The sequence below is a fragment of the Saimiri boliviensis genome, chromosome 9 (genome assembly GCF_048565385.1).
Source record: "Saimiri boliviensis isolate mSaiBol1 chromosome 9, mSaiBol1.pri, whole genome shotgun sequence".
NCBI classification, from domain to species: domain Eukaryota; kingdom Metazoa; phylum Chordata; class Mammalia; order Primates; family Cebidae; genus Saimiri; species Saimiri boliviensis.
Window position 1 is genome coordinate 76,018,124 of NC_133457.1, and position 22,124 is coordinate 76,040,247.

At 35.8% G+C, this 22,124-nt stretch overlaps 1 protein-coding gene across 1 annotated transcript in view; it reads right to left on the bottom strand.

Annotated features, from left to right (window-relative positions):
- Positions 1-304: 304 nt before the first annotated feature.
- XRN2 (5'-3' exoribonuclease 2) overlaps positions 305-22,124 on the bottom strand; it is a 92,484-nt gene continuing 70,664 nt past the window's right edge. Inside the window, exons 27-30 of the mRNA XM_003933152.4 lie at positions 21,754-21,881; positions 7,935-7,998; positions 3,096-3,234; positions 305-858 (exon numbers count right to left, since the gene is read on the bottom strand). Coding sequence (XP_003933201.1) covers positions 793-858; positions 3,096-3,234; positions 7,935-7,998; positions 21,754-21,881 — 397 coding nt within the window. The 3' untranslated portion in view covers positions 305-792. The remainder of the gene's footprint in view (positions 859-3,095; positions 3,235-7,934; positions 7,999-21,753; positions 21,882-22,124) is intronic.

Below are 22,124 nucleotides of genomic sequence, written 5' to 3' on the forward strand. Positions count from 1 at the left end.
TGAAGATTTAAATCAAATCCTTAAAACTGGAGCACAAGTCTACATTGAATTTGTAGTAAGTTATCTCACAAAGATGTTTTAGTTAGCCAGACCAGTCACTGACATACCAATACAACAAAATTAATGCTTTTGTTATGTCTTGCTGACCCTATTTTTTACAATCTACTTCTTCATTGACTTTATTAGTCTTTTGCTTTGGACATGTGACTGCAGAAATAGTTTTCTGCAAATTTAGTTTTAAAACACCATGGTCAAGATTTTCAAAGCTAAAATACTGCAAAAAAACAAGAACATGAGAACAGAGTTTTAAAAGTTTAACTTTATTTTTTTACTAAAGTCCAGACCAGAAATTTCTGTAAGACAAGAACATTAATGAAATGTTTCCAAAGAAATACTGAACAATATATACTCTAGTTTGCAGAGGGTTCCAGCTCGAGTTCAAACTTAATTCTTGTGCAATAAAAATCAGCATGGATCTTAGATGATCTAGAATACACTGTGTTTTGAAATCCACAGCTGGCTTCATTTTTAATCATAATGAAAAACCAGTACTCCTCTTCCATCAAATGTGTTTTATAAGCAATAATAAATTCAGATCCACTGTATTATGCAACATACATCTTTGGAAAGCAACATAAACAGTGTGATCAGATCAGTAGAAATATACACAGTTAAAAGAAATACACAAAGTACTGTAGTTTTATTAAAAACTACTACTTGAGAAAGAAATCTTTCCACAAATAGCATAAAACTGGAGAATGATGAAAGGATTTGGGAAAGCTTTACAAAAGCTTAATTCCAATTGTATCTTCCTGAGGGTGGTGGCAAAGGGTATTTCCTTCCTTCTCTGGGATACCCCTGAAAATAAACAAAAGAGTTATTTTCTGGACCAATATTCCTGCAAGTCAGTTAATTTTACACTTCCATGGAAAAACACATTATAAGGAAGCTGATGAGTATGTGTTAAAGGTACAGCCCGTGGAAAGGCCCCAACAGGTGCCTTGATGGAGAGCTTTAACACAAACTTGTTGCAAAGTTAAGAGGCCAGCACAAATGCTGTTACTGAAATCGAAACAAAAAAACCTTAACAATCACAAATGAACTAAAGTGTTTTGTATAAACAATGTTTACAGACAATGGTTCTCAATTTTCTCATCACCCTAGCAGTAGTAATTCAAGTCACATTGTGGTAAGATATAGATTTACTACACAAGGAAAGTAACTTTGTTTTAACCAAGGCAAAAGCTTGCTAAGTCAGTTAAAGCCACATGAGCAACTGATTTTAGGGATTTTTAAAAAAATTTAGCAATAAAGAGTAGGACATTAAGTGATACATTAAGGTTATTACACAATCCATTAGTGGTGACCTTTATAACATATCCTAGTATGCTTGCAAATAACATTTCTGTATAACAAAAGATAAACATGACACCTCTTCATTTTAAGTCCCTTTCTAGGCCTCTAAGGGTTTTGAAATGAAACCCCACTCCCACCTCATTTTGCCACCCAGAGAGTGCTTCAGTACTTTAAATATGATCATGTGCAGACTCTCAAGGCCAGAATGTAGGCTAAGGCCTTGTTTGGTCACATAAAACTTTACTAAAAATACAATGAAGTAATGATTCTACGTTTTTAACAACAAACGTCTGCAATTTAATAGTGCTTCAACAACTGTAATTTAAGAAAAAGTATCTCCGTGGAAAAAAGACTGAGAAAGAAGAAATGTTATTTTCAAAAAGTCCTAAAAGAATAATAAATTTACCAATTGGTTTCTATCTTAGAAGTAAATAAGAATTCTACCTCCTCTAACAGCAGAGAGTTCCTTTAAAGGGAAGCTCTCCAAAGGAGGGAGGAAATGGATGAACTGGGGTCAGCAGTCTAGGCAGCCAGCCCCAGCTCTGCGGACCAACTAACTGTGTGAGGTTTTCAGGGTGTCAGTTCCTGTCTTGGAAAATGAGGTTAACTAGACTACCCATTCTCCAGGGTTTCTTCCAGTTACAAATGTGTCCTCACTTCAGAAAACGCTCATCACAGAAATTGCCTAGTGCCATCTAACCCCATAGTAATATAAAGAGCCTTAATTCACTGATAGGATTTTAAGAGGTCTTGGGTGGAAAAAGTTCAAACCAAAATTCTATAAACTGACTTAAATAAACTGTAACAAAATCTTCTAAAAAGACATTAACTATTTGCAATTTTCTTTTAAGGTGGAGATACTCTTAATAATACATCAAAAAAAGTATTAAAAATATGTGCCTTATCTGTGAGAAGAGAGGTCTTACTAATTAATATGTGAAGCACTGCAAAAGGCCTGGAGGCAATACCAGGTAAGCAATTTAAAAACCACTTCACATCAGTGCAGGTGCCAAACTCCATAAACATTACACTCTGAACCATAGCATTCCAATCTTGTTCTCTAGTAAGGATTCCATTAAGAGCATGTAAATACTGGCCAGGGTGTCAAATTGCTGGAGTAAATTATGTCAAATAGACCTCAGTCTTAAATGCTGAAGGAAATGAAGCTTACATACACTTCATTTTGTAATATTCACAAATATGCTATATAAATTTGTCTAGGAATTATGATATTCATTCAGTGATACAGCTGCTTACATTGAGAAGAAAAATATGTGAAAGATTATCAGAGATTTCTTTTATAAGGAGGGATAACAGATGAATCAAGACAGGGGACTTCTAAAATGAATGAAGACAACAGCTGAAAAAGTAGACAAACTCTTACTTTCAGCTTCCAGAAAATCATCACCCATTATGAGGGATCTAGTTTCTACTAAAGAACAATCTCCTTAAAGGAAAAACAATCTGTTTTGGTGACTTACTGTATTTGGAGGACTAATTATCACTGACTGCTAAGATTCAGAGGGCTTTGGGGTTAGAAATTCATCGGCATCTTCAAGGCATATAACCTATTTGGTGAGGCAGGTATTCAACCAATATACGTTCTTAATGGCAGGCCCAAGTTCAGCCAAGCTACTCTAATATCTTCTCCAGAAATGTTAGTAAGAAAATATGGAGTCTTGAGAGGCTTGTTTAAATAAAAGGTGAGCAGTATGCTTTTCATCCTACAGCCCATTTACCTGTCTCCCTCCACGATCATCTCGTCTGGGTGGATACCCACCAGGCCCAGCTAGCATCTGGTACTGGTTTGGCTGGAAGCCTGCATTTTGGGTTTGCAGCATCCGGTTCCATGGCAGCAGGGGTTCAGCCCCAACACCTCTGTGAAAAAGTACCAGGTTAGCATCAGAAGCCATGCCTGTTATATAGCACAAAGCCTAAAATCGGAAGGTATCCTCCTCAAATTTTAATACAATCCAATTTGCCTGGATTTATCACATAAAATGCAGAGTATCAGAATGGCCTTTGTGTCCCTTATATCCAGTATAATCTAACATGTTTCATGAAGCATCAGCATTTATTACAATGGATGTTTAAACTCAACCGAGAAGTTCTGCGTTTAAAAAATTATTTTGTTCATTTTCAACTGGAAAATTTCCTTTTTAGTCACTTAAAGATTTGGACCCAAGATCACCAAGTTGGCTACATTTAAGATGCTATCCAAAGAGTAAACATGTACAAGACAGGAGAATGAAGCTTTATTTTCAAAAATGTCCAGACTCATTCTTGGATCCATTCTTTCTAGTTAATTGCAGGTTGCAAATGAATTCTTACTGCTGAGTATTTTGAATCCAGGGTAGGGGACTTGGCTGCTTTTTCCCATCCATTATTCTGTTCAATATGTCAGAAGGTCTGATTGGGAGGAAACCTTTTCAAGTTCTATTGATGCAGCTTTCAATTGACCACGGTGACCTAGCAACATGAGCACTAATTGGCATGGGCTGACTGGCATTTGGTGTACAGTTTACATGGGAACACAGACTCAACGGCTATTATAACCCAGTTTGCTGTCCCAGATTACTAGTCGAAAGAAATGTTTTAATTGTCTTCAAGTGCCTATTTTAACTTTGCAGATGCAAAACAACAGGTATAATACACTAAATCATAACTTAATTAAAAACTGTCACATCAACAATGTAGCAAGCATACACCTTCAAAGGCAATCACCTTTTAAGACTTAACTTTCTCCTTAAGGCACTTTGCATAACTTCCATATGGAAGTCACTACAAAGAACAAACAGAGGCAAATGCTCCAGTATATTTTAACATTAGAAGCTTTGAGGCCACTGACCACGTTAGGAGAAATTCAATAAAACTTTAAATTCACTTTAGTGCTGACTAGCTGGTAACCAGTTATAACCATACCAGCCTAAGAATTTCACTCCCGAGGTCTTAGGGAAAAAAGCCCGGTGCTGGGCTCACTGGGTAAAGCATTCTTCTCACACCTATTCAAGCCTGAATCCAACCTTTCTACCCTCACTCTCCTCCCTTCACTTGGAGCTTGCCTTCTTTATATTAAAACAACACCAAAGATAATTATTTTTGTGTGGTGGCTTGAAGAGAAGAACTGCTCTCTAAAGAACTCTAGAAAGGCTAAAGCTTTTCTTTACAGTTGGTAGCTGAAACCAGAGCTCTATTAACAATATAAGTAATTCAGAATACAATTAAAAATAAGTATCTCAGAAAGAAAATGCATATGGCTAGGGATTTTAATTATTTTTCAGGATAATTACTAGCACAAACATATTTTAGCAAGGATGTCTCAACTGTTTTAGCAAAAACAGCTCCACGTACAGAGACAGGAATGGTCTCTCCAGTTTCTGCAGGAGTGAAGGGCTAAGATTTGTGCTGTAACAAGTCTCATCAAAACTGGGCCAATTAATGCAAAACCCAAAGGCTAAAAATGCAATTCACATCTTTTATTAACTGTGATCAGTTTTTCTTTTAAGTCTTACAATAATAAAATTCACTCAATTGAGTTTTAGGAAGATCTGCTGGCATACATAATATACATTATAAATGCAATTCAAAACTACTTTATGTTCAAAAAAGTAGGTTAAGAACAAAGCCACAATTTAAAAACATAAAGTTCTCCTTTTTATTTGAATTACATATTCTGTTTTTGACAAAGATAATTTTTATGAAAAAAAATTATCATCAATAATTAAAATTAAACAGAAGAACAAAGCAACAACGTCATGTACTACCCCCTTCTGACTTTTATGACAGAAAGGCCTTTATTTTCCACAAGTTTATCGTATGTGTAGACTAATTATGTAATTTGCAAAAAAAATCTGGGATGGAAGCACAGAGACTGACACATGATAACTTTTAAAAATTAGCAGTTAGGCCACGCACAGTGGCTCAGCCTGCAATCCCAGCGCTCCAGGAGGCAAGGCAGGCAGATCACTTCAGCCCAGGAATTAGAGACCACCCTGAGCAGCATGATGAAACCCTGTCTCTAATTAAAAAAAAGAAAATACAAAAATTAGCCACACATGGTGGTTTGGGCCTGTAGTCCAGCTACCTGGGAGGCTGAGGTGCAAGAATTGCTTGAACTTGGGAGGCAGAGGCTACAGTGAGCCAAGATCATGCCACTGCACTCCAGCCTGGGCAAGAGAGTGAGACCTTTTCTCAATTAATCAATCAATCAATAAAAATTAGAAGTTAATACCTAAGACAACTTATTTAAGCCATTGGGCATTGGAGATGGCAACAACATTCTTACGTTTCCAAATTATTGTTTTGAAAAGTTACTGGTGATGTAAAGTAATTACTATCAATCTGGATATTTTAAATGTATATATATGGTAAAATAAGAGTTTTCAAAGATTTCTCATGATTGAGTTTAACACCCATAGGTAAAAATCTAAACGGTTGCCTTGCAGATGACCAAAGAAGAGACGTCTCCACTGACAAGAAGAACCCAAACAATGTGGCAGAACTCAAGTGACAAAGGGAACTCCAATACTGGGCATCTATTAACTCTAGGCTGTGCCGGTGTGGGGAGGATGTTCCTGTTATAATTTTAAATCTACTTGATATATGGATTATATACACTGTCTTAAGGTAGGAAATTATTCAAGAAATGCAATGTCTTAAAAAAAAAAAAAAGACACTCAAAATTCTTTTTTAATAAGACTCTCAACAAATACTCAGAATAGTGCCATGGAAACATCCTGAACTACACAGACTGGTAAAACTTAGTTGTGGAGCAAAATGGTATATTTCTTAAATGTCTGTGATATAAAACTTTAAAGATAGAACTCTATTATGCTCACATTTACCTTTTGATTTCAGACAGGATTTTAAGTATTTAACTAAAACTACAACAAAAAACATCCCCACAAAACTTGTCCCTAACCTTCTGGGTTCATAAAGTCAGTAGGGTGGCATAAGAACAAAACCTGATGGACAGGAGGGCAAGGGAAGGGACAATGATGATGATCTTAGGAAAACTTTTAATGTGAACAGAGGGAAGGAAAGCTGTTTGGGGCCTCAGAAGTGGAAACAGATCCTTTACTTCCTTTGAAGTCCCTACATCTTTATATTATGCTCAGAGTAAATATTCTGATGAGTTTTGTTCCAGTGAAAAGTTGCTTGGTAAAGAATGGCACAAAAGAGTGACCTTAAGTAAGCTGCTGAACTTCTGTGTGCCTCACTTTCTTCCTTTGCAAAAATCTAAAAATAACAGCATCTACTTCAGTGCCTTGTGGGGAGGAATAAACGAAATCATTCTTACTAAAGGATGTTAACACAGTGTTAACATTTTGTAAGCAGACAAACATTCATGATTATTAATGTGGAAAGTGAGCAAGAAGATAGGGAAACCAAGTATATAATTTGGGAAACATTTACCCCTTACTCATTTAATTTTTGCTTAAAATTGGTGCTACTGAAGAAAATGAAACACATACTGTGTTCTTTCAGAACATACACTAAAAACAAAACATTACACACATTGCTAGTACTATTATTTAATGAGACTTGCACTAAGTTGATACTATTAGTAAACACTGAATAACACGATTCCTTGTATCTTGTTAAAGAAAACAGTGAAATGAAGTTTTGGAGTCTCTAAAGAGTTACAAAGTTTTCTTAAAAGGGGAGCTGCATTTAGAACCCCATATATAAAAACACTTTATTCATTTCAGATGTGAACAGATTAGAAACTATTAACACGGCAGAGACCAAGAGAATAAAATAGATTAAGACTGGGAAGGCAAAACCATCGTGAAATGATATACTTTAAAGCTGGCTTTTAAAAATTATTCTACAGATGTTTAATTATTCATAATGTGCCTAGCTGTTTTATCGTATGGAGTCTATCTGACTTAGGAGCACACAACTTATCAATGAAGAAATACATGTTAAACATCCCTTGTTATTAAACCATGTCACATTCTTCCTAGTCCATGGTACTTATTAGACTGCAGATCCCATAATCCTCTTCTGAGTCCCTTCTGCATTTAATTCAGTTCAGTCTTAAGTAGTTAAAGAAACTGTTTTCAGTGGCAACTAATAACTACTGACCTACAGTGACACAGCCCTACAATAGGCTTGTCAGCCTTGAAAAAGTTGTACCAAAGAAGCTGATTAGGACTTCAAGAGGTTTGTAGCAAGAATCAATGGTTGGTCTGTACTAACGCTGCATTGCCCGCACAGAAATGATAAAAGTGGAACACCATTAGTTATGCCTCATTAAGCTGCACAACCCTTCTAAAAAGAAATTTGTTTAGCCTGACCAAAACCTAATACAGTTTTAAGCTGTGTTGCATTTTTCAGGGCATCTCAAAAGCATCAATAAAATAAAAGCCAAGAACCAAGAAAAGTAGGAAAGTGTATTAAACACGAGTCTTAAAGTATTAGCTATATATTTTCCTAAAGGATAGGTATAAGGGAAATTGTTTTTGGTAGGAAAAAGTACATTTCAAACCAGAGCTTTTAGCTTCCATAAAACCCATAAACCCCAAATGTTGGTGTGAGAAAGTATTTAAAAGTCATGTCTGCTTTAATATTACCTGTCAAACCTTTGCTGCTGGAAAAGGGGAGGAGGACCTCGCCAGGAATCCTGGGGCCTCATATCTGGAAAAGAAACAGAAAAGGGTTAAGAAGATTTTTCAAAGTAACCAATATTCAACTATTCATACATTTTATAATTAAAAGTTCTTGCAAAGAATCTGAGAAAGACTGTAAACCAAATAAACTAGTATCATAACAACACACACCACAAATGTAAAAAGTAACAAAGTCAGCAAATTTTTATTTTTCCTTTGATAAAATAGTTATAGTAACTCCTAGCCACTAAACTCACATAATCCTCTCTCTCTCTCTCTCTCTGTGTGTGTGTGTGTGTGTGTAAAGACACATATATATGCAGATTTTACATTTATATTTTAAATGCTGTACAAAAGGTTTAGTTCTTTTTCATAAATAGAATACAAACTGAATTAATAGTATCTACAACAGAAATCCTGAACTTTTCCTTCTGAAGGCATAAATTGCTATCATTAATGTAAAGCACAGTACACACAATCTCTCCAACTCTCCAACACAAACCAAGAAAACACGTTAATGAAGAGACCACTCACTTCTCCATCTTTTCTGATTAGTCTTCTTGTAACACAGCCGAACTAGCAACATCATCTCGCTAGAAGAAACAGTTAAATGGCTCCTGCTCTTCGATATAAACTGACGGATAAATGGGATGAAAGAAACATCTGGGCCTGTCTATATCAACAAACCACAACTTGCAGTCACCTCACCTTCAGCGGGGTCTGCTGTGACCTAATTAAAACTGCTGGTTCCAGAAGTTGTCTAATGAGTTCAGCATGCGAGGACAGTAACCTCCTCTAGACTTCCGAGACCAAGGACAACAAGGCTTACCATAATGTATTCAGGCTCACATTTTAATAGAAATACAAACTAGAAAAATGCTTTTCAAAATTACTTTCTTAAAGAAGAGATGAAAGCTTATCTCTGGTTAGAAACCAAAATATACAGTTTTTACTTAAGAAAGGGAGAGAAAGAAAGAAAAAAGTAGAATCATGCTTTAAAAACCCTATGACCAAGAACACAGAACCAGTAAAATATCTGGCTGTGCACAATGATTCGAATGCACAACTGGCAACCTCAGCCCTGGGCTTCCTTCCCATCTCGACAGGATGAGAAGGCCAGACTGAAGAAAGTTTTCTATATGTGGACAAACTACCTGAAGCGGGGGCAGCCATCTGTGGCTGCCACAGCCCACTCACACCTCAGTCCATGGCCAGCTGGAAAAGTTTCCTGCAGTCATACCGATGGGAGCCAAACCCACCTCTCTCAGAAAGGTACAGGAAGCCCTTCACCAGCGGTCACTTTCAGGCAGATTCCCATTGTGAATTAAAAGAATCTTTAATCTTTAATCAAGTAGAATTAAGTTCCTTTTTTATCTCTTAAAAGTCAAACTACTAGCAGTCAAATTGAGGAACAATGCAGAGGATACTGATCACCACACCCTCCACAGAAAACAGAGGAAGAAAGTTCCCCACTCCAGGCCCAGAGTAAGTTCTGATTCATTACTACAGACTATACACTATCAGAAAATCAATTTTCTGAAGAGGTAAAAGTAAAAAATTCTTACAATAATAGTAAAAATTTCATTTATATGGTTTATTTCTATGGGAAAACTTAAGATACATTTGCATATATGACTTTCAATGAGTTACAATTTGCGAGAAAGTAATCTACTGAAAGTAAAATCAACGTTTGAGCCACTTTTTCAAAATATCATGCATAAAATTAATTCAGTGAGAATCAGTTAAAATGTTCCCAGAAGTATTTCATTTTAGTGCCTTTATATATACAAAATTTGCAAATATAACATAAGGCAAAAGAAATACAGCAAATTTTCTTCCGGACTCCTGTCTACCTCTGTACTTCACATGCCCCAGAATCCCTGCGGTTACCCTGGAAACACACCCTTTTTTCCCACTAAGGCTTAATTCCATATTGTGGTTGCCTCATGTTTCTTTATGGTTTTTTTTTTTCCCCAGAAGCCCATTTTCATATTCCATCTTTATGTATGTTTTAATCACAGGATACACATTCTCCATGGTACTCATGAAAGCTTCCACAGTGGCTCCCTAATAAATTTAAAATTGAATGAAGACAATACAAAGATATATCTACATTAAGAGAAACCTTCAGAAACACTTAACCTAATGTTTTAAGAAAAATAAAGACGGAAAAAATCTTACGTATTTTCTCCAGAAACTGTATGAATGGAGATTAAGCCATCATCAACCATAATATATATGCATTAGACTCAAACATGCTTTTCTTAGATTAAGCACAGCAATATTTCTAAGTAGAACTATAACGTAAAGTTCACTAAGTATAAATGCTTTTTTGGAGAAGGAAATACTCCTTAATTGTCTAATCTATACACCTGGAAGTATCTTAAAGAACAGCAAATGTTCTGAATATATGACTTCTATCAATTTTCCATTTTCTCTCACTCACCTCCAGGACAATATTTTTTTCCACATAAACTCAGCAGCACATACAAAAATTACAGTTTTTTGTTAAAACCTCAGCAAATTTTCCCCAACTTTCAATAAATTCTGATGCAATTATTAAAATACCCCTTGTTTTCAATCCAAAAAGAAAAATAAGGCTCCAAGAAATACTTCAAGGCTACTTTTAAACAAATTTCTTCATATGGCTCTTAGTAACATATATAGCCTGAAGTATTCATAAAGCAGAAATATTTCCTGGCTGATCAGTAATGAAGTAGATGGTAAAACAAACTTATTATTATTCATTTGTATGGCTCTAACAGAAAATCTATTTGAGAGGAAGAAAAAAAATTCTGAGATAGTGAATTGCACTTCAGAAAGGTACAGGCTAGAGTGGAAAAATGACGGTTTTTTCCTTTGTTCTTAAAAACTTATCCCTTTTCTAGAGCTCTAAGGCCACATAAACCAAGCTTTGCCCATAGCTTCTGAAGCGACAATTTACCTAATTAGTGTGGCAATCACAGAAAAGATCCCATGTTTACTGACTGTACTAATCAAAAATCACTTTTCAATGCAGCTAATTGACAAGTTTACAGACTAAAATGAAGAGAAGTCACATTTAAGGTTCTCTGGGCTACAAAAACCAAATGCTTTTTATTCAAACTGAGTACTCAGGGCTACACTCGACTCCAACAAGTTATCAGTACTCAGATAATTACTCATCAGCCAAAAACTGAAACATCCAAGGCAAATCAAACACCAACAATAAGAAACACCCACAGCAGACACTTGACAGAGTTGTGAGTTTGACCAAACGGCCCTTCTTGAGTATAATTTCATACTACATGAAGATAGTAATTATGATGCTAAAAATATTTTAGATGGAATAAATGGCTTAGATCTCAGTTTTACTAAAATAAGCTATTTGACTAAATTTTGAAGTTCAAAATTCTATGAAAGGGAAGATGATCTTTTATCACTTATTTAATACTTTCATAGTACTTACTCTGTACAAGGTAGTATTTTAAGTGCTTAGCTACTTACATTCATTTAGTCTGGTTATTCTGTGTGATAAGCTGTCTTATCCTCTATACTATTTTTGAGATGAGAAACTGGGGCAATGACCAAACCTATCAGAGGTCACACAGCTATTAAGGATCAGAGTGAGGCCAGGGGTTATGTTCTCATAACCACTCTCCACTACACTGTGCAGTCTCAAAGTTTCACAGGCATTTACGCTGTCGGTTGAAATGGCACTTCATGTTAATTTACTTCAGAAGAAGCAGAGAAGAACCACCCATGATTTTGTGTTTCCTAATAGCAAGCTCAGAAATTTAGGGTTTCAACAAGGCAGGATGGGAGGTTTAACAACTATATTCAACATCTTAAAGGTTTACAGCTTAACATTATTAATCATATCCAATTAGGATAGGAAAGAAAAATAATGCACACATTTTAGTTGTAAGCATCTAGGCAAATACAGGATTTATACAGAAAAAATAAGAAAAGGTCTTGGCTAAAACACTGGAATCTCTGCTCTTTTTAAAAGGATAATACTACCCCTCAAAATTTGGCATTTAAAAGAAAATATAAAGAGAAGGGATCAGATGAAAATTAGAAAAGGATATAGATAGATAGGAATGAATGGATGAAAGACTGATACAAGGGTAAGGATTAGTTCTACATAAATATTGAATCGAGGTAACGAGATAAAAATGTCAGAAATGTTAACAACAGTAAACTAAAAGAAAGTAAAACCCAAATCATAGGTCAGACAGTGGCTCACGACCATAATCCCAACACTTTGGGAGGCTGAAGTGGGTGGATCACTTGAGGCCAGGAGTTTGAGACCAGCCTGGCTAACATGGCAAAGCCCTGACTTTACTAAAAATACAAAAATTAGCTGGGTGTGGTGGTGGATACCTGTAATCCCAGCTACTTGGGAGGCTAAGGCAGGAGACTCGCTTGAACCCGGAAGGCAGAGGTGCAGTGAGCCAAGATTTCACCACTGCACTCCAGCCTGAGCAGCAGAGCAAGACTGTGTCAAAAAAAAAAAAAAAGGAAGAAAGAAAGAAAGAAAGAAAAAGAAAAAAAAAAAAGAAACAAAGAAAAAAAAATCATATGTTGGACTATGTGTAAAGATATTGGGGAAACATCACAAAACATCAGATTTCTTTTCTTCACCTTCTGTAGCATCTGCCTGAGCTTATCATACTTTAATGACCATTCTAGATCAGGCTATACATTTCTTACCTAATACATTTCTTACAGAAGTATTAGGGAATGACTGATTTATGAAATGTCATGGTTGCCTTCCATGAAGTCCAACCTCTTAACCCAAGCCTTCCAAGGTTTTCTTATAACCAAGGGCAATTAAAATCCATTAACCTATTCAAATCTTTTTTGAGCTTTTACAGGTCTGGCTTACATGCAGACAATCCCCATATTTCTCTCCAACTGGGTCCTCTCTGTCTTGAGCAAAAACCTGACTCCTATTACTACCCACCACATATGCCTTTAATGTCTTTCAGGCACTTTGACTTCTACAAAATCACTCATCACATTCTTTCATATTCCTTCACCCTCCTGGGTTTCCAAACTCTGTGAAAAGCCTCAGTAAGTACCCAGGCATCCAGAGTGGACACATATGGCTCTCCATTTTCTTCTCCCGCTCCTCCTCACTCTTCATATTCAATTATCCAGACTTTCAGCCTTCTCTTCTTCCCACCTTCCAGACTTTGGATCTACTCTGCCATAGTACCAGACGTTCATCATTTCTCTTTAACCCACAGTGCTGTGGTTCAAGAATGGAGGTGTACCTGGTTCATTCTTCTGCTAGCTTTTAAAAGCTCATAAACAAACAGACTAGTGAGTGCCCAAATTAAATCAGCAAGAGACAAGAACAGCTAGCTTACGAGATTAAAAAAGTGGTCAGTAAAAATATGACCAAAGAAGGAACTGAAAAAAAAAATCACATCTTAAAACAAAGACACATTATTCCTCATCAAATTAGAAAGAACTTTTTATTTTAAAGAGACAAGGTCTTGCTCTGTTCCCAGGCTGGAGGGCAATGGCGCCATCATAGGTCACTGCAGCCTCAAATCCAGGCTCAACCAAACCTGCTGCCACAGCCTCCTGAGTAGCTAAGACTACAGGATACCACCATGCTTGGTTAAATTTGTGCTTAGATTAGAGGTGTGAGCCACTGTAACTGGCCAAGAACTTTTCAAAAATAACACCTGGTACTGGTGGGAGTGGATACTAGTCATTCTTATATGCTATTATAGGAAGTATAAAATGGTATACTCTTATTTGGAGGCTGTGGTGATACTGACCAAAAGTCTAGAAATTCACCATACCTTCTAATCCAGCAATACCATTTCTAGAAATTTAGCCTGCAGTTAAGAAATAAATTTTTAAAAGATTATCAGAAGAGCCCAATACATTAAAAAAATAATAATAAGCAACATACTTCTAAATAATCCATGGTACAAAATAAAACAAAATAAAAAAATCAGAAAATACTAGGAACTAAGTGATAATAAATAAGTGAGACAAAGCTTCGTGGGATAAGGCTAAAGTGATTAGAGGGAAATCTGTAACACTGAAGTGCATATATTAGAAAAGACTTAAATTACCTAAGTCTCCATCTCAAAAACCTGAAAAAGAATACCAATTTAATCCCCCCAAAAGTAGAAGAGAATAATGAAGACAAAAGCAGAAATCAATACAAAACAAAGGTGCATGGGAGGACTGAAAAGAAAAAAAAATTCAATAAAACAAAAGGTTAGTTCAATGGGGGGAAAACAATAAAATTAAATAGGTTCTAAAAAAAAAAATTTAATAGATTCTAGCAACAGTAATCAAGAAAAGAGTGACTGTACATTACCAGTATCAGCACTTAATTTTGAAGTCTTACAATCATTAAAAACATATTTAAAAATCTTAGGAACAATTTCTGGCAATAATTTTGGAATTTTAGAATGGGCACATTTCTGCCAAATATAAAAAAAGAACTTATCAAAACCAACATAACAATTACTGAAAAATCTGAAAAGCCAATATTTAAAATTTTGAATCTATAATTAAAAACTTTTTCATAAAGGAATCTCTGAGTCCAATTGGCTTGATGATTGAATTCTTCTAAAAATTAAGAAATAACAACAATCTTATGATAATCCATGCAGAGAACAAAAATGTAGAAAACATTTTCCAACTTGTTTTATAAGGCCAGCCAGAAAAAAACCCTAACCCAGAACATGCAAAAAAGGAAAAGTAATAAAACTAATCTCTCTCATAACACACAGATTTTAAAAATACCACCATACACTGACACACAGAATGTAGTGACATATAAAAAGGATGATATATTCCAGAAATCAGGTTTACTCCAGAAATGCCATGTTGGTTTAACATTTGAAAATCAATCAGTGTAATTTACCATACTAACACAAGAAAGAAAAAAACAAACAAACAAAACCCCCAGGTTTTGGAGGAAAAAAGCATCTGATAAAATTTAATACCCACTAGAAACAAAGAATAGAAGAACTTCCTCAATCTGATGTTATCTACAAAAAAACAAACAAACAAAAACAATGCAGCAAACATCATATTCAATAATGAAATAGTAAAAGTTTCCCCCTTAAAACTGATTGGGAATGAAATGAGTGTATCTATCATCATCACTTCTATTAATTATGAGAGGTCCTAGCTAATGCGATAAAGCAAACACAAACACACAAACACACACACACACACACACACACACACACACACACGGCATTAAGATTAGAAAATAAAAATGGTCGCTACTTGGAGATGACATAATTGTATACACAAAAAAATTTCAAAAGAACATACTAACTATTAGGAGAAATGAATCTACTAAGGATGTCAGATACAAATATCCAAAAATCAACTTTATTTCTATATACAAACAAGCAATTAGAAAGTGATATACTTAAAACATCAAAACACATCAATTATAAAGTAATAATTATTTTTGTTCTTAATCTTTTATTGTGATTATTTCAGACTGAAAAGTTACAAGATAAGTACAAAGAATTCCCACATCCCCTTCACCCACATTCCCAAAATGCTGGCATAAAAATTACACTGATTGATTTTCAAATGTTAAACCAACATGGCATTTCTAGAGTAAACCTAATTTCTGGAATATATCATCCTTTTTATATTCATCATATAACACCAATAAAAAAGCAAAAATGCAAATTGCCAAGTGGAAAAAGATATTTCCAATATAAAACTACCCTCATAACCACAATATAAGAATGCCTACAAAACAGACAACAACCCAGTTTTAAAAACCAGACAGGACCTAGAAATACAAATTCCATTTGACCCAGCAATCTCATTACTGGGTATATACCCAAAGAACTATAAATCGTTCTACTATAAAGACACATGCACACATATGTTCGTTGCAGCCCTATGTACAATAGCAAAGACCTGGAACCAACCCAAATGCCCATCAATGCTAGACTGGACAAAGAAAATGTGGTACATATACACCATGCAATACTACGCAGGCATAAAAAAATAATGAGTTCGTGTCCTTTGCAGGGACTTGGATGAATCTGGAAACCATCATTCTCAGCAAACTGACACAGGAACAGAAAGCCAAACACCACATGTTCTCACTCACAGGTGGGTGCTGAACAGTGAGAACACGTGGACTGAAGGAGAGGAGCATCACACACTGGGGGCAGTTGGGGAGGCTCGGAGAGAGACAGCAGGGGGTGGGGAAAGATAACATAGGGAGAAATTCCAGATACAGTATGCACCAAAAATTAAATAAATTATTTTTAAAAAAATAATTTAGATTAAAAAAAAAAAAAACAGACAAACCTTGAAGACTACATCACGTAAAAATATCCAAATGGTCAATAAGCAATTTTTTTTTATGCTCAACTTAGCCACCAGGAAGATGCTAACTAAAAGCTCAGTGAGATACCACTACCTGCTTAGTCAAATGACTAAAAGTGAAAAGTCTGACAACACCAAGGATTGGCTACAACATGAAACAAAAAGAACTCTCCTTCACTGCTGTAAGAGTGTAAATTCATACTAACTGAATGTAATTTGGGAAACGTGTCTGGCACTTTCATTCACTAAAGCTGAACATACACACTCTTGCAATTCCATTCCTGCGGAGTACATATCCATTATGAGTGTCTATATATGTGCATCGAAGGATACACAGGTTTCACAGCAGTCCAACCCAGTGATCCCAAATGAGAAACCAACCCAAATGCTATTCCTACTGGATAGGTAAATAAATGGTAACATAGTCCTGTGATTCAACACTATAAGCATCAAAAATAGATGAACTGCCAGGCACAATGGCTCATGTCTGTAATCTCAACGCTTTAAGAGGCCGAGGCAGGTGGATCACAAGGTCAGGAGTTCGAAACCAGCCTGACCAACATGGTGATACCTCATCTCTACTAAAAATACAAAAATTAGCCAGGCACAGTGGCACACACCTGTAATCCCAACTACTCGGGAGGCTGAGGCAGAATTGCTTGAGCCCAGGAGGAGGAGGTGGCAATGAGCCAACATTGCACCACTGTACTCCAGCCTGGGCCACAGAGCAAGACTGTCTTGAGTGACCCAAAAAAAAAAAAAAAAAAAAAGACAACGGATGAACTACTGCTACAAGCAATATAAATTTCAGAAACAAAGACTGAAAAAAAGAAGGCAAGCTTTTAAAAGCGTAGTCATGTAATAGCTTTTCAAACTATTAGGTAAAGTTTAAGAAAACCAAAAAGGTGATATATGATACTATGATACTGCAGTAAGGATAGCGGTTCCCTTTAATGGGCTGAGGGTAGTGCCTGGGAAAGAACCATCAGTCCTTTAGCTTCTGAGGACTGATGCATTTCTACTGGATCCGAATGGTGGATACCTAAGTATGTCCATTTCATAAACACTAAACTGTATAGTTCAATTTGGTACTTTATATATGTTACACTTCAGTAAAAAGTACATGTAAAAACACATGTATAATAACCTAATTTTCCAAACTTGCACACATGAAATAATGAAAAGAAACACTGCTTATTTCAGGACTGTGGAATTATGGGTGTTTTTTATGCTTTATTGCTACATGCCACATTTTATTTAATTAACATGTACTGCAGTTAAAGATATATTTTTAAATCACTAAAAATATTTTTAAAATTAGCTTTCCTCCCCTCATAATCTTTTCCAACGTATGCTCCCAATCTAATTTTGTATCAGTTATGCTATGCTTAATACCACCAAAATACCTGCCATGTACTTCAAAGCTCATTATTTTCTCTCAGCCTAGAGTAACCCAAATTCCTCATTTGTTGGCTCAATTTAAATATCACATGATTGCTGATTTTTTGTCCATAAACTTTTTCACTCCTCCTATCCCCTTTGAAAAGATGTTAAATGTCTTTAGAGTCCCAGCACTAATCCTGAGGTAACTCAATGTTTACAAGTCATGAGGCAGAGGGCACTTGTTTCTTGCTCTAAATCAATCCCTACTTTACAAACCGTATCTCCCAATTTTTCATGACGTAATTTAAATAAAGATATTCTAACTGGCATAGATTCTAATTAAAGTCTGTTTGTAAGTATTTTGTACTTTGCAAGTACACATTAACTCTAATAACAGCCACCACAATGGCAAATAAGGAGTTATTTAACCAAAGTAGTATTAGTAAAAGTAGAGAGGGACTCCACTATTCGAAATAAAATGCACAGATGCAAACAAGAGTTGTCTATTTCCAAAGAAGGCAGATTAAGAACTATAGAACTGCAGGCCCCTAGGGCATGAAATTCTCTCCTCTGCTGGAAAGCTAATAAATAAAAAAAGAACCTTCTGGCTTCTTTCTTTCTGTTATTATTGGAACAGGACCTTTTAGGCTGGAAGCAGAAGGCCATGGTATCCATATGAATGGTAAAGGGCCACAAGAAAAAAGAAACTGATAAGGAATATGTCAATAAACAGCTGGCTTTTAAAATATGTTGGATATGTTTTGACCATTTATTAGTAAAATCTTAGGGCAAAGACAGTTCACTGAAAATGATTAGACTCTGCTGTTGTATATAGTATGACCTGATACTGAATATATAGAAATACCTAGAAATGTTATTTGCTAAATCTTAGGGGAAACAGCTGATAACCACTGCACCAAGCAGATTCCCACAGGACCATTAACTCTGTACCCCTTCTGTGCTTCACTGAATAGGAGCCCAGAGATTTCATGATATTAGAGTCTCACAAAGCTCCATTCAACGTCATTAAGCCATGCACAGCAAAGCTATGCTGCTGGAGAGAGGGACAGAGAGACTCTGAAAGAGTAAGACCTATAGAACCAATTTCTTCTTGAGTAGTACATCAAAAAAATCTGGACTTCTGGTTGGTAACTTAACTAGCATCAAAACAGTGCTAGGTACATAGCACAAATATTTCCCATCCATTTTAACCTGGCACGTTCTTTAATAAGTACAGCTTCCGTTTAAAAACACTTCTGAGGGGTATCTATAACAAAGTATTACTCTGTTGTTTTTTTAATTACATTTTTATGAATTATTTCAAACATTCAGAAAAAAACTGTTTTAATGATATGACACTCAGATTTAACAAATGTGAGCATTCTGTCACCCTGTTTCTTCTCCTCCATGATGCCCTTGTAGCAACCAGACAACCAGAAATAGACAAACAAAGCCTTCATCAAGACATTAATTTGAAACGTTGGCACATGACTTACACTTCTTTAATAAGCAGGTATAACAACGGAGCTTAAAAATAACATTAAACGGGGATACAATATAAAATTAATGAAAAATGTATGAAGTCTTAACATTCAACTATCTTTTCCCTTTCCCACTGCAATCCAAATGCCATGTTAATTATTTTTGTGGTCAACATTTCTGACCTGTCCACAAAACAGGTTATGAGGGGTTAAGGAAAGACTAAAGTTTCCCACAACTATAGGGTTAAAGATATAGTCTACCTAAAGCAGTGCCTGGCTATACTGTAGGTAGTACAGAGACATAATTTGGATCAAGAAAGGGATACCTTTGTCCTTCAGGCAACTAAGTGATGACAATCCGTTCTATTGCACCTGATTTAATTATACTTGTATTAATGAAATACATTGCAATCATTCCCACATACTTCTTTTGCCTGTGTTAACTGAGAAACAGATTTGTAAGTGAAGAGTAAGGAAGAAATCCAAATTATCTTATTCAGTTAACTATATATAGTCAAGATGAAAAACAGACCCAGAATAATCAAAGTTATCCTGAGCAAAAAGAACAAAACTGGAATAATCACATTACCTGACTTCATGTTATACTACAGAGCAGCAGTAACCACAACAGTATGGTACTGGCATAAGAACAGATAACATAAACCACTGGAAGATAATAGAGAACTCAGAAATAAATCCATACATCTACAGTGAACTGATTTTTGACAAAGGAACCAAGAACAAATACTGAGCAAAGGACAGTCTCTTCAATAAATGATGCTGGGAAAACTGGATATTCACATGCCGAAGAATGAGACTAGAATTTTATCTCTCACCATATAGAAAAATCAAATAAAAATAGTTTATAAAGACTTAAATCTATGAAACTACTATAATAAAACTTTGGGAAAAATCTCTAGGATATTGGTCTGGGCAAACATTTCTTGAGCAATACCCCACTAGTACAGGCAACCAAAGCAAAACTAAACACATAGGATCACATCAAGTTAAAAACCTTCTGCACAGCAAAGGAAACAATCAGCCAAGTAAAGAGACAACCCATGGAATGGGAGAAATATCTGCAAACTATCCATTTGGCAAGGGATTAATAACTAGAATATGTAAAGAGCTCAAACAACTCTATGGGAAAAAAATCTAATAATCTGATTTTAAAGTGGGCAAAAGATCTGAATAGACATTTCTCAAAAGAAGACATTCAAATGGCGAACAGGTATACAAAAAGTTGCTCAACATCACTGATCATCAGAGAAATGAAAATCAAAACTGCAATGAGATATCATCTTGCTCCTGTTAAAATGGCTTTTATCCAAAAGACAGGCAATAACAAATGCTGGTGAGGTTGTGAAGAAATGGGAACCCTCACAGATCACTGGTAGGAATGTAAATTAGTATAATCCAATATGGAACAACTTAAAAGATCCTCAAAAAAATAAAACTAGAGCTACCCATATGATCCAGCAATCCTTAAAGCCAGGTATATACCCATAAAAGGGAAACCAGTACATCAAGAAGACATCTGCACTCCCACAATTACTCCAGCACTATTCACAGTAACCAAGATTTGGAAGCTACCTAAGTGTCCAACAACAGATGAATGATAAAGAAAATGTGATACAGCTACACAAAGGAGTACTGTTCAGCCACAAAAAAGAATGAGATCTTACCACCTGTAACAACATGAACGGACCTGGAGGTCATCATGTTAAGTCAAACAAGTCAAGCACAGAAAGACAAACTTTGCATGTTCTCACTATTTGTGGGAACTCCAAATTAAAACAATCGAACTCATGGAGACAAAGAGTAGAAGGAGGGTTACCAGAGCCTGGGAAGGGTAGTGGGGGAAGAGCTGGGGAGGGGAGGATGGGTAATGGGTAACAAAAAATAGTTAGAGATCAGGCACAGTGGCTCAAGTCTATAATCTCAGCACTTTGGGAGGCCAAGGTGGGCAGATCATGAGGTCAAGAGATAAGAGACCATCCTGGCCGACATGGTGAAACCTCATCTCTATTAAAAACACAAAAATTAGCTGGGCATGGTGGCACACACCTGTAGTCCCAGCTACTCAGGAGGTTGAGACAGGAAAATTGCTTGAAGCCGGGAGGCAGAGGTTGCAGTGAGCTGAGATAGTGCCACTGCACTCCAGCCTGGCGACAAAGCGAGACTCCATCTCAAAAAAAAGTTAGAAACGATGAGTAAGATCTAGTATTTGATAGCACAGCATTTAAAAATAACTAAAAGAGTATAACTGGATTGTTTCCAACACAAAGAATACACACTAGAGGCGATGAATATCCCATCTATCCTGATGTAATTATTACTAATTGTATGCCTATATCAAAATATCTCATGTATCCCATAAATATATACAGCTACAATGCACCTGCAAAAATAAAGATGAAAAATATATGAAAGATTTTGCACAAGGTATTCTCTTACAACTCTTCTAGCTTACATGTTTTTAAGTTCACTGCACTGATAAAACCAATCTTTTTCAGCAATGAAGATTAGAAATCAACCTTTGCTGTGATATTTAATTTACAATGTAAAATAACTGATTAGTAAAAGCTTACTTGACATAAGTTTTGGAATTTGGGCTTGTCCTCTCAACAGCGGCCTGTATAAGTTTCCCTGGTAAGTCCCAGGTGGTGGTGCAGCATTGCTGTAAATGCCAGTTCCTGAGCCTCTTGGCATAACATGGCTGTAAAAGGACCCCACACAAGTAAAAAAAATTATATAGTGATATACACATTATAACACAGCTGACATAAATAAAACAAATGCGCACACTCCACTTCAGACATAAAGAAATAGAGGCATAGAGTGGTTCAGTAAAGTTCACCAATATATTAAGTGGTTAAAAAAAAAAAAAAAGTATCTGAATCCAGACATTTAAGATCTAAAGCCCACGTTCTCAATCACTCTGCCAAACTGTCCTCTTAAT